A 13,504-nucleotide genomic window follows, 5' to 3' on the forward strand; every position below is an offset into this window, starting at 1 on the left:
GGCGATACTGATGATACTGACGGGGGTAGCATTCAGAAATCTGGAAAGCAGGGATGAGGAGAGAAAGTAGTGAATTCATCTCCTTGATAAATACTTTATGATCATCTGTGATGTGAGGGAAGGCCCTGAAGTGGCACTTCAGGGCACTGTATATTAATCAAGACTCTTTCAGTAACAGAAAATCAAGAGAACCTGGACTGAGAGAATAGATAAATAAGGGAATGGAATTTATTGGCTTATATAACTGTGAAGTCCAGGAGTAGGGCTGACTTCAGGCACAGCTAATCCAGAGGCTCAGACAATGACATCAGGGACAGGCCCCTCTCTCTCTCTCCTCTTTGGTTTTTTCTGCATTGATTTTATTCTCACGTGGTCTCTTTCCATATGGAAGAAAAGATGGTCACCACCAGCCCCAAATGTATTTATTACCAGCAAAGAAGGAATGTGTGATATATAGAGGGCAGTAAATTTAGACAGAGAGTTGGAGACTCTTATCTATTAGAAATGCATTAGTCTATAAGTAATAGAACACCCTACTAGTGGGACTTAAAAGATCAAGGTTTGTTTATTGCATGTATTAGCTGTCTAAAAATAAGTAATTCCAAGACTGGTTCTCCCTGCATGCTAGGGGCCCAGGTTCTTTCTCTCTTTCTGCTCTGCCATCCTCAGCATGTCAGCAACATTGTCCCTCTGGGTCACAAACTGGCTGCTGTGAAACCAAGTATCATATCCTCACACACAGGCATTCTCAGAAGGAAGGAAGGAATAAAGGAAGGAAAGAAGGAAGAGGGCAGGAGCAAAAACAGCTTTCTCGTTTTCATGCTTTTCACTTCAGAGGGTAAAATCTTTTCCAGAAATCTCCAGCAAATTTCCTTCTCCATCTTACTGGCCAAAATCAAGTCCCATGACCATCTCTGACCAATGTCTTACACAGGGGAATAAGATTGATACCATCAACCAGGAGCAATCATGATTCATCTCTTTGCTAAGAGAGCAGTACAGATATCCAGATAACTTGTTTGAGTTTCTGGGCTGGTGAGGCCTACCCCCAATCTTGGGAGGTAAATCATGACTGTCCTCAAGGAGTATGGGGGAGTCTCTTGGGAGGGCTTCTGTACCAGTTCTTTGGTGAGGTTGTTGGCTCATTAACCAATCCAGAATTTGACCTGCCTCCATCCTTGTTTTGTGAAATAATTAGTCTCTTATTGTGTAAGCCATTTTGAGTTGAGATTCTATTACTTGTAGCTGGAGGCATCCTCATTCTCCTCTAACTCAGGCAGAATTTGCTCAAGACAACACTTTCCACACTGGTCTTAGACTCCAAAGACAGAGGGTACAGGGTAGGCAAGGTCCATCTCAACTAAGGCCTTGTCCCTGCAGCCTCTCCATGCCCAGTTAGTTATCCTGCCCTCTTCTGAATCCTGTGGCATTTCTGTGCCTTCTTCTTGTTGCCCTTCCCAATTCATCTTCCTTTTTAAAAAACATTTAGTTTTTATTTTTATTTATTTGGCTGCCTTGGGTCTTAGTTGCAACATATGGGATCTAGTTCCCTGAACAGGGATTGAACTTGCGCCTGCTACATTGGGAGCACAGAGTCTTAGCCACTGGACAACTAGGGAAGTCCCCTACTTGTGTATTTTAAAAGAGAAAGCTCTTACTAATGTTTTATAGCACTTAGGATACATAACTGTAAATAGGATAAGTAGAAATAAGTGGAGATGTGAGTTACATAACAAAAATTGGTATTGAATCTCTCAAATTAAATTTGACTTGTGATAATATAAAAGAAGAAATAAAGTTGGATATAGAATAAACAACAAGGTCCTATTGTATAGTATTGCACAGGGAACTATATTTAATACCTTGAGATAAACCATAATGGAAAAGAATATTAAAAAATGCATTTATGTATAACTGAATCACTTTGCTGAACAGCAGAAATTAACACACCATGGTAAATCAACTATATTTCAATTAAAAAAAAAAAACAGAAAAAGCTTTTGGAAGACATTTGTACAGACATCAGTCTATACCTACCAAATTAACACTGCTTTATAATATCCCTCAGTAGTTTATAAAAATCTTGTTCTAGGTTTTCTCTCTCTCCTATTTATTCTGTAATAAATTGAAGCCACAAATTAAGCTGATCCCTCCAGAATCTAAAGTTTCCAGTTAGCCTGTTTATGCCTGTCTGACTGTGCCTTTGGGGACAGTAACTGAGTCTACACGCTCAAAGAAAGGACTCCTTAGGGTCTAGATAGTTTTGTTCCGGAAGCAACTTTTCCAGCGAGGGAAGCTCCATGTAAATGAACTGAGATGTCAGCTTACTTGCTTGGTGTGGCCTGGGCCCTGAGCCCCCTGAATGAAGAGGGTCACGAGAGGCAATTTCCCAGAGTCTGCCCTTGGGTGGAATGAGGGGAAGTACTGGCGAAGTTTTCTCTCTCCTTTATCAGCTCTGGCTCAGGCCCGGCCTGAGTGGGAGAGAGCCCGAGAGAAGTCAGTTCCATGAGGGCAAGGCTTCCAGAGGGTGGGCGGACAGAACTACAAGTCCCCACACAAAAGTAGTCTTAAGTCAATACTCTGCTCTTTTCCCAAGGCAACCACAAAACAGGAATTGGGGGCCGTGTCCTTTGTCCCCAAGTTCCAACATTAGGGGAGCAGTGGAGAGGGGTGGCAAGGAGCCCAGATTTGGGGCCAAACAGTGCTGAGATGGGGAGCTGCCCTTATCACGTGTTATCAGCTATGTGACCTCATGTCAATGCTGAAATGTCCCCCGCTGAGCCCTGGTTTCCTGATTTGTAAAATGGGGTAACTACCTACCTTACAGGCGGGCGCTGAGTACATGGAAAGCACTCGACACAGCAACTGTAATTTGGTACATGGTTTGGAATTCAACAAACGCGAGCTTGCCTCGGAAACAAACACCTCAGCAAAGACAGGACTTTCTTCCGCTTCTAATTCTTGGCAAGAGCAAGTTGACTCTGTCAGCTCTGGGTCCTACCAAGGAAAACAGATTCGGGGTCTGCCCCTCTGGATTGTCTACTTGGGGTAACCAGGGCTGGAAAAGAGCTCTCTCAGGGGGGTGTTTTATGTTTCCCGTCTACTTGGGTTCACAGGAGCCAACAATAATCAGGATTCTTTGACATGAATTACCTCCCTTTGTACAAGAATATTATCTCAGCAGGTGAAAAGTGTTTGAACAGAGTTCACCAAAAAGGCAGCCCTTTCCTGAAGACTGTGTGGTGTGGGTTATCTTTGGGGGATTATTCTGGTTCTGAAAAGCAGCAGGATGTCTTTATTTACATAAAACTGTGAGAGGCCATGGGATTGCAGGGAGAGGAGATCCCGGCACACAGGAGGAAAAGGAGCAGGAGAGAGCCTTCGCCTGACTCTGGTCAAACAGAGCCAGGAATCTGGCCAAACAGAAAGTGCAGGATTGGCAGTGACCAAGCGATCCTGCGGAGACTTTTAGGAAAGATTCTGGGCCACAGCACGGGGCCTCCTAGGCTGGGCCAGGAGAATCTGGCGGCAGCCCCCGGCCCCGGGCCTGTTCCCACGTAATTGAAGTTGAATGTGCTGGGGGTGGGGAGGGCTGCCGGAGGCTGCAGAAATCTCAATGTCCGCAGTTGGCCCTGTTTGGGATCAAAGCCAGTCAGTGTTGATTTTGCGCAGCATAGAAACAAATGCAACCGAAAGGCTGTTTTCCTGAGGCGTGCATTTCGAAAGCAGGCTTTTCATTTGTTTCCCCAAGGACAGGTGGAGCGGGGAGGTGGGGGAGTCATGATGTGGCTCTTCTGTTGCGGTCACTTTGGCGAGCGGTTTTGGGCTCAGAGTTTCCAAGCATGCATAAACTAATCAGGATGTGTGAGGGGGCACAGCTACGATGAGGGCTAGGTTCTTCACAAAAGATAATTCCAGGAGAATGCTGCTGCAGGACCCACTGGCTTTGTGTGATAAGTTCCAATTTGCTGTCCGCTGGAGTGTCTCCAAGCCAGCAACTCTCTTGATTCCTTCTGAAATTTTCCATTTCTTCTTCTTCACTTCTAGGTCTTTCTCCATGATCTGTTCTTCTGCCCAGAAATGAGTTTGCGTTCCTTCTTTTCCATTTAGCGCCTCAGCCTGCTGGTTTTAAGCACAACAGTAATGATGTAAGTGATACAAGCCAAGTTTCTCAAGTGGTGGAAACACCTTCTCTTAATGGCACTCGCCTTCTCTCGGCCCTCCAGGGAAAAGTCTGAACTTTTAGCCCGTTGGGCCACAACCAAAGAATGAAGAATTTAGAATCAGGAATCCATATAGCTGGAGGGATCTCAGTTGTTCTTTTTAAATGAGGAAACAAATCAAGTAGAAGGTTTGTTCTGGGACTTGCAGCTTCTTCCCAGCAGAAGATGGCAAAAGACGTCTCCACAGAGGGCAAGTCAGAAATGTTTTTCCGATTCAGTGCTATAGACTCACTTTTTTTTTTTTTTGCCTGCACAGGAACTTGTTGCAGCAAGCGTTATCTTTTAGTTGTGGCTTGTGGGACCTAGTTCCCTGACCAGGGATCAAACCCAGGCCCCCTGCATTGAGAGCACAGAGTTTTGGCCACTGGACACCAGGGAAGTCCCTCACTTTGATTTTTTTTTAAGAGTCAGTGTTGTGCTAGGGTAGATTCATCCTAGGTGTCAAACACCGTCATGGTCCAAGATCTTGCTGGTGATTTCACCCTTTGATGGACCCTCCCTTTCCCCAGCCCCAGACAAACCTCTCTTCATTTATTATTTCAAGATCTGTTGGATCTGAAAGGAGTTTTGGGTCGAGGATTTAGAACACAGTCTGAAAAGAAGCAAAGCTGATTTAGTTCACGTGTGCTTGGTAATTAGCCTTGTGAGGTGAACTTGATAACCACTACAGTACGGAAACGGTAATTAGCCTTAGAGTAACAAATGTCTGCACCAGCGCAGCTCCGTGCCTGGTGCCAAAACCACATTTTGCTGCTGATTCCAGTGAGAAGTTTCTGCCCCAAAGAAGTTCAATATTAGGTCCCCAAGGCCACAGTCATTGTGTATAACACGACAGACTGTTCATCTCTTCCTGGCCTTAAGGCAGAAAGAATTCAAAATCCAGATTAAAAACCAACTGCAGACCACCTTTCAGGCTCTTATAAGCTTCCAGAATTACAGTGAGAGGCTGGTCAATGTCCAGGAAAGGTACACTAGCTAAAATGGTTTTGAAATAGTTTTCGCCTCTGGAAGTCCAGCTTTCAAAATTCATGTCTGATAGAAACTGTTGTCCTAAATGACAGCATTCTGGGGAGGGCACGTAAGTTTCAGGGAAGCAAGAAAAAGGGTTACCATCAGGTGGTAAATGGTTACCACTACCTTCAGAAAATGAGAAGAGGGTGTAAAGAAGTTATGACATTAATCAGGATAGAGACCACACTCTTTCCCCCCACCCCCCCAAAAAAGTAGAAAGTCTTATATAACTTCCCCAAAGTGCCCTAATGCACGAATGCAAAGCATGCTTTTTGCCTGCTGCAGGCTGACCGCAATACTGCCTTGAGGGGAGATAACTTCACATCGCAGAGGAGATTGGGCTTTGGCTCTGGGGTAGAACTCAGGGTTCCTCAGAGGACAGGCTATTATGACTTTACTCTGTCATTTAAAAATCTTAACTTTAAAAGCTGCGTCTGTTGGTGTAGCCACTACAGAGAATTCTAGGACTCCCATTTCAGGAATTTTCACAGGCAAGAATGAAGACTAGCCAGCAGCAGAGGCCTGCCAGAGAACACTCGGTGGCTTCCTGAACTTGCTTCAGATGCCGGCCAGGTCTCTGGGTGGTTTAGATGTACCCCCCAGCACCATTAAAGAACAGGAGCTAGATCTCAAGAAAAGTTCCTGAAATTTTTCCCTTCTGCTGCCAAGAGGGAAGTAACACAGCAGAATCACTGCAACAGAGTTAAATCAGCTTTATTCTGGAGGAAACAAAATAGCTTTCCTCAAATGTTTTAAGAGTGACTTTTCTTTTCCAGATTAGCCCATGGACTTGATCACAACGAGCCAAAATCTGCCACCAGCCCAAGCAATGTGACATCATACATGGCAGCCAAATCTTACGGGTAGTATTTGTAGCTTGTGTACCCTGACTGCACCAGGAGAGGGGTTTCCAAGTAGTGACAGAAGGTTGTTCATTTGTGATTTGCCAAGTTCTCCACATTCTTACTGACTGGCTCTTTAAATCCCTTTTTCAGCCGAGAGCAACTTCACTGAGCAATCAGGGAGCGGGGAGTCGCTTCAGTGCTTTATCTTACACGGTGGATCCTGAACGAATCACATTTATGACAGTTTTCAAAAACAAAACCACCCTAGCTCTGTAGAGGGCCTGTAAAAAAGTCTTAGGTGTAGAAATTGACTGTTGTTGTTTTTTTTTTACCATAGTTTGCAAGAGAATGGTGCGTCTGGGTCTTCTCTTAACCCAAGCCTCCCAATTCAGACAACCTTCTTCTCTATCTGGTTCAGTTACTTTTTCTTACATGATTCAGGTACAAGCCCCCAAGCAAAATAACCACCAGAGAGACACAGATTTCACACGTGGCAGAATCATTTCCAAGTTTGGTTATTTTAATGCAGTTTCATTGTTCAAGGTAGTATGGATATGTTAAGTGGTTCATTTCCATCCTGCAGAAAACACTAAGAGTTTCTACCTTATGTAATTTTGTCAAATTCAAACATGACTCACTGACTGACTTTTTTTAAACATTTTCTTTACATAGCTTGACAAGATTTCTTTCTGGAACATTTTTTTTTTTTTTAACCTTCAAGTAGTTTGGAAACATTTGCCTATTTGCTCCTTCCTCTGGGCACAGCCTTTCATAGTGTTTATCTCACCTTTACTGAGAAAAATCTCTGTTCTCCCAGTGGTAGTAGAGCTGCTTGACAAGAGGTGATCACAGAGAAATGAGGAGCAAGCAAGCTTGTCAACTACTTCTAATTCTCTTAATTAGTATGCTACGATCCACCCCAGCTTCTGCAAGGTCAGACATGCACGACAAGTACTTGGCCAAAAAAGCAGGATTCTAACTAGTGTAAAAATAGATTTTAAATAAAATAGAATCTCTATAGGAAAGAGAATTAGGTTAGTTTCCCATTCCCACTTTTGCTTTAAGATACCTGCATATATATATATAAGTCCAAGGGGGACTTGTGGAATTGGTTTGCCCTAAGAAAAAACTGAGAATGTCTGAGTACATTCATGTTGCAGTTACAGAGGTTCTTTGGGAAATGCTGTGGCAGACCCCACAGAAACGCATGGTGATTAGCCATACAGTTGGTGTGTGAACAGGTGACATGAAGACTTCTGGAGGATGAGGCCTAATCATAGGCTGAAAACAAGTTCTGAAGTGTGATCATTTGAAAACTTTGTCTAATTATAAAAACAGAAAAGAAAATCCGTCATTTAACAGTGTGTCTTGTTAACCTATACAGCTACCTCTTTTGGAAGCTAGATTCCAACATGGGTCTTACTTTAATTTTGTTTAATTACCACATATTGCGAGATTTTTTTTTTTTTTTGACATTTCTGTTTCTAGAAAAAGTACACAGACCCTCTGTTGGCCCATATAAGCATTACATGACTGTTTTAAAGGGGCCTCTGTTAAAATTCTAATTTTTGAATTTAGCAACAGCCTTTTGGATATATCTTGAAAGCATAACTGCAGATCTGCCCAAGCTCCTTCTAGTCACAACCTAAACACGTAGCCCAGTTTTTTGTAAACACTCAGAAAATACTGATCCCAACAAAATACAGTCATCCAGTCAGGCCTTGCTCATACCTTTTCACATGGATGATAAATCTGCCTGTTTATTCTTGCTGGATGCTAGGAAATCCACTGAGGTTTGAGTCTTAAAGCAAAAATTAAGCCTCCTTCTCTGAGGTTCATAATGAGCTGTGGAGGCATCAAAAATAAACAAAGTAGGGACGTCACCATTTTTCCTACACTGGGTCCACTCAGTCTGCCCAGGGGCTGTTTGTTTTTCCTGGCGAGGCCTAGAGCAAGAGGAGATGGCTGCTGGTGACAAGCCAGGACTGGGTTTACAGACCTAGCCTCTTTTCATGTAACATTTAACTATTTCTTCAATTCCCCAGAGGCAAGAAGTGATGCCAATGATATGAGACTAATGCTAGGGCATTTTCATAAATCCTTAGTGGGCAACAGGAGCCTCTCTCTCAAGCAACTGCTGTGACTTCTGGCAGGTTTGGTGCCTTAGGACGAGGTAATATTACCTTTCAGGGGACACAAAAAAATCCGAGCTCTTAAACTGACCCCAGAACTGAAAGTCAAATACACCAACTCAATAAATACAACGGAAAAATGCACAGCAGCGTTGGAGCATCTATCAAGTAGGAAGGCAAAATGGTCATCAGAATGTCTGAGGTTAGTGAACTATCATGGTTGAGAAAAGCAGCCACCTTTGAAAACACTGCCTGTTTCCCTCAACTCTCCTGGTCGTCAGCCCTCTACAGTCGTTACACCACACACTAGCAAATGAAAGATCCGAACAACTGTGGCTTGATCCTGACTTATACTTATTCAGGGTCCACACTCATAGTTAGCTGAAGGCCCCAGCACGCCCTCGCTGTGCCAGGGAGAACAGTCCTGGGGAAGTGCACTTCTCTGAAGATCACTTGCCCCTCTTGCTGCGGCCCTTCCTGGAGGACAGCTTCCCACTGCCCCCAGAAGACGGGGGGCTGGAGGCTGAGGCCATGGCAATGTTGATCTGTCCCTCCTGGATTTCCTGCCGGGTCTCAGCGGGCAGGTGGTTGATTTTCTGCTGCGTCTCCAGGTAGAACATGACATCCCGCAGCTGCTCCTGAATCTCGGTGATCTGCAGGTCCTTCTGGTCGCAGGTCTCTTTTAACACCCTCTCCTCCTCCTTCAGCTTGTTCTGTAGGAGGACTTGATTGGCTCGCAAACACTTGTTCATTTCCTGCTCCTCTTTGAGCTCCGTGGTGAGTCTGGCCACTTTAGTGTTTAGCTGAGTGCACCTTTCACAAAAACAAAGGGAGACAATGTATGGTTCCCATTTGCTGACAGAGCCCCTTTCTGCCCTGAGACTGAACAGAGAACATGACCTGAGAATCCACTCACGGCAGACTCCTCCCTCCCATGGCCAAGGGGTCTGCTGGCATTGCCACAGCCACCTGAAATCAGAATTCTGCTTCGGTTACCTCAAGTGTAGCTTCAGGACAATATTTAAGGATCAGAGATTTTTCAATAGCAGAAACTATTTTGTGATTCATGCTAAAATGTCTACTGCTTCTCTGTATTGTTTACATGAGTAGCCTAGAGATGATAACTGTGATAAAGAAGTTATGAGGAAAAGTGACATTCTTACAAAACAGTCAAGTGCTCTGACCTCACTGCATTTGCTGGAAAAGAGTCTTCAAGAAGAGGGAGTGCCTTATATGATGCTCAATCTTACAAGTAAAGAATGACAAATTAAAACACCACTTGAAATACCATTTTTATGTATCAGAATGCCAGAGAGCTCAGATGTGGGAAAAAGGGGCACTCCCACATGGTGGCACTAGAGTGTGAACTGATACACACTCAATGGAAGTCAACTTGGCAACATCTATGAAAATTAGAATTTCACCCGCCCTCTGACATAGCTATTCTACTTCCAAGAATTTATCCTATAAAATATTCAGGGTTGCACTAAATGACATATGGAGAAAGGTGCTTATTGCAACATTGTTTATAGTAGTAAAACATGTCCATCAAGGGGAACTGGTTAAAATTATTAAGATTTTCATACATGTTACAAGGTATAGATCTAGGCGTGCCAGTCCAAAGGAAAAAAAAAAAAACAAACAACCTCCCAAACAGAATATTTTACCAAACAGAATACCTAATATTATTCAATTTTTATAGAAAAAAGATATATGTGAGGTGTTTATACAGGTACAGTAAAAGAGCTGGAACAAGAAGTATTCACTGGTGCCATTAAGAACCTCTCGATCAGTGGTCCCCAACCTTTTGGCACCAGGGACTGATTTCATGGAAGACAGTTTTTCCATGGACCAGGAAGTGAGGGGGGACGGGGGGACTGTTTCAGGATGTTTCAAATGCACTACATTTATTGTGCACTTTTTGTATTATTATTATATCAGCTCTACCTCAGATCATCAGGCATTAGATCCTAGAGGTTGGGAGTGAAAGAAAACTTTCAGTTTTAACTTTTAAATTCTTTGCAACAGTTCAATTAGTTAGGGCACTGAAAGTATAATAGAGACTTTTTAATTTTTATTTCTATTTATGTTGTAGTGTTGTTTTCACAACAGTTAACCCCCTTGGTGAAGAGTTTCTGTTGGAGTGATGAAAAATTCTAGAATCATAGTTGCACACTGTGAAGACACTTCATGTCACTGACTGGTATACTTAAAATGACTAATATGGCAAAATCTATGTAACACAGATTTTACCACATAAACACACCCCCACACTACTAAAAATATCCAGTTATTTGCTATGGGGGAAAACAGGTGAAAGGTGTATGGAAATTCTTAGAACTATCGTTGCAACCTTTTTTTAAACCTTAAATTTATTCCAAAATAAAAGATTAAAAAAACACAAACCAAAAAACCTTCTTAAGGGACAATTATCCCCTTTATTTTTTATCCATTTGTCTGGAGGCAAAAAATCCAATTATTTTTGTGGGTCTAACTTAAGCTAGAAAAGTAGTTTCATTTAATAGCAATTATGTTCCCAAATAATAGTAGTAGAGAATGTTCCTGCCATGTTGTTGATGAGCTTTTCGCTCCATATTCAGTATCTTTGGCCTTTAATTCCCAAGCAAAGCCAGAAGACACACCATCTCCAGCTTAGATGTGTCTTTCCTAACTGCCATTTCTCAGTCACCACGGCTCAGAGCAGCTCTGGGCAAAGGGAGATAGCTTTCTACAGGCAAAAACAGGAGACACTTGGGCAAGCATAAGCACTGTAATCAGGGGAAGAGTCCTGTATTCCACACGGCATCCATCTGGCATGAAACACTGAATTTTTTCATAAATAGGAAGTCACAGTAGATAGGGAGACCCTTGAAAACTTGGTCATACACACACACTTGACAATAATGAGTGTATGTCCATGGGACTAAAGGAGATTCTCTGTTTATGGAGCCTGTTAGAATAAAACAGCTAATTAAGAGAACAGGTCAGTTATACCTACTTTCTTTCCACAGACTGCTTTTCTTTCAGGAGATCATTTAGTCTGTGCTCCAGATTATCACATTTCTCAATTGTTTCTTTAAATTTGGTCTTCATGTTGTTAATCTGAAATAGTAAACAGAGATCAGTTTTATTTCAAAGACAATGCTGTGTGGCCTCTGGGGCTAACTTTACAATTTTCACCTCCCGACTACTTGTCTTTGACAAACCAAACTTAGAAAAGGTGAGACCATTATCGGAAAGAATTTCTGCAACAGGAGTAAATATTTTGAGAACTCTCTTTTTTCTTACCATTTCTCTCAACCAGGATGAAGAGGGATCAAAAGCTACTGAATGTTGAGTGAAACTGCTAGAAGGTAAAGAGCTTCAGGCTACAGAGCAGGAGATGGTTTTGTCAGAAGCCAGACCAGAATCTCCCATTCTTTTTTTTCTTTTAATTGAAATGTAGCTGATTTGTAATATTGTGGTAGTTTCATGTGTACAGCAAAGTGATCCAGTTATACATATATATTTTTCAGATTATTTTCCATTATAGGTTATTATAAGATATTGAATATGATTCCCTGTGTTATATAGTACATCCTTGTTGCTTATCTATTTCAAATACAGTAGTGTCTATCAGTTAATTCCACACTCCCCTTCCCATCCTCTTGGGTAAATATAAATTTATTTTCCATATCTGTGAGCCTGTTTCTTTTTTGTAAGTAGATTCATTTGTATTATTTTTTAAGATTTGGATGTAACTGATAACCATATAATATTTGTCTTTCTTTGACTTACTTTATTTAATATGATCATCTCTAGGTCCATTCATACTACCGCAAATGGCATTATTTCATTCTTTTTTATGGCTGAGTAGTATTCCACTGTATGTATGTGCCACATCTTCATCTATTCACCTGCTGATGGACATTTAGGTTTCTTCTATTTGTGCTGGCCATTATAAATAGTGCTGCTATGAACACTAGGGTGCATTTATCTTTTCTGATTAGAGTTTATGTCTTTTTCAGATATATGTCCAAGAGTGGGATTGCAGGATCATATGGTAGCTCTATTTTTAATTTTTTTTAAGGAACTGCCATTCTGTCTTCCATACTGACTGCACCAATTTACTTTCCTATCAATAGTGTAGGAGGACAAGACTCTCCCATTCTTAACTCACTACTGTTTTTTACCTCTTGAGATCATATTCTAAAATTACACTTGACCCTTGAACGACACGGGGGTTAGGGAACTCAACCCTCCTCGAAGTCGAAAATTCAAGTATAACTTTATCATCAGTGCTCTGTATCTGAGGTTCTCATCTGTAGATTCAACCATCTGTGGTTCCTGTAATACTACAGTAGGCATCCGTTGAAAAAAATCCACATGTAAGTGCAGTTCAAACCCATGCTGTTTAAGGGTCAACTGTATTATCCAAATAATCCAAAGGTACTTGTAACAGGTGATTCTAGCTGTTTGGTATTCTTTCCCCTCCAAACTCATTATTAATATTCTCATGTACTCTGAAGTCACATGCAACATAAGCAGTTCTTATTTTATTGAGTTTATATAAAGGCAACTTACAGAAAGAATTCATATTACACTGTCTTAAAAACGTATGCCTCAACACCACTGGTCTAAAGACAGGAAGAAGATAGGTGGGTCATGGGGTATTAATAATAGGAAATGGAAGTGACTGAGAGTTTAAATCCTATGGCTCAGGCATTGGCTAGGTGTCTTATAGGTAGTATCTCATTTATTCTCTTTTTTTCCATTTATTCTTTATTACAAGCCTATGACTTAGGTGTATAAACTTTTTACAGAAACTGAGGCTTGAGAAAAGTGAGGCAATACACCCCAAGGTCACCCAGCTAGAGTGATGTGAGTCCAGGACTGGACCCCAAGTCTGGGTTCAAAGCCAAGTTCTAAAACTCTCTCTGCACCAGACAGTGGGCCAAAGCTCAATAACAAAGGAAAAGTGACCTCTGGGCAAGATCTAAACTCTCAGCATATACTCATGCAACATTCATCACGCCAGAAAAAACGCTTGTAACGCTTTCTTTTTCAACATTTGCCATATGGCCTGACTAGCAGGTCTCTAACTGCACTGCTCCCTCTTTTTTAAAAAAATAAGAATAACTGCTTTGTAGTAATTAACTTTAGAGCCAACATTATTAAGTTGGAAGAACATGCAATTAAAAGGAGATTTCTAAAAGTTCTGCTATGTCATAAAAATAAAAATAGCTTTCAAATTACTCTTAATTCTATTCGGTATTAATTTTCTCCTCAATACTGTTTTTAAAGTAAGACCATG

At 41.7% G+C, this 13,504-nt stretch overlaps 1 protein-coding gene across 1 annotated transcript in view; it reads right to left on the bottom strand.

Moving 5' to 3' along the window:
* Positions 1 to 6,584: 6,584 nt before the first annotated feature.
* BRAP (BRCA1 associated protein) overlaps positions 6,585 to 13,504 on the bottom strand; it is a 31,020-nt gene continuing 24,100 nt past the window's right edge. The window contains exons 11-12 of the mRNA XM_052654800.1: positions 11,210 to 11,313; positions 6,585 to 9,024 (exon numbers count right to left, since the gene is read on the bottom strand). Coding sequence (XP_052510760.1) covers positions 8,661 to 9,024; positions 11,210 to 11,313 — 468 coding nt within the window. The 3' untranslated portion in view covers positions 6,585 to 8,660. The remainder of the gene's footprint in view (positions 9,025 to 11,209; positions 11,314 to 13,504) is intronic.

The sequence above is a fragment of the Budorcas taxicolor genome, chromosome 17 (genome assembly GCF_023091745.1).
Source record: "Budorcas taxicolor isolate Tak-1 chromosome 17, Takin1.1, whole genome shotgun sequence".
Lineage (NCBI taxonomy): Eukaryota > Metazoa > Chordata > Mammalia > Artiodactyla > Bovidae > Budorcas > Budorcas taxicolor.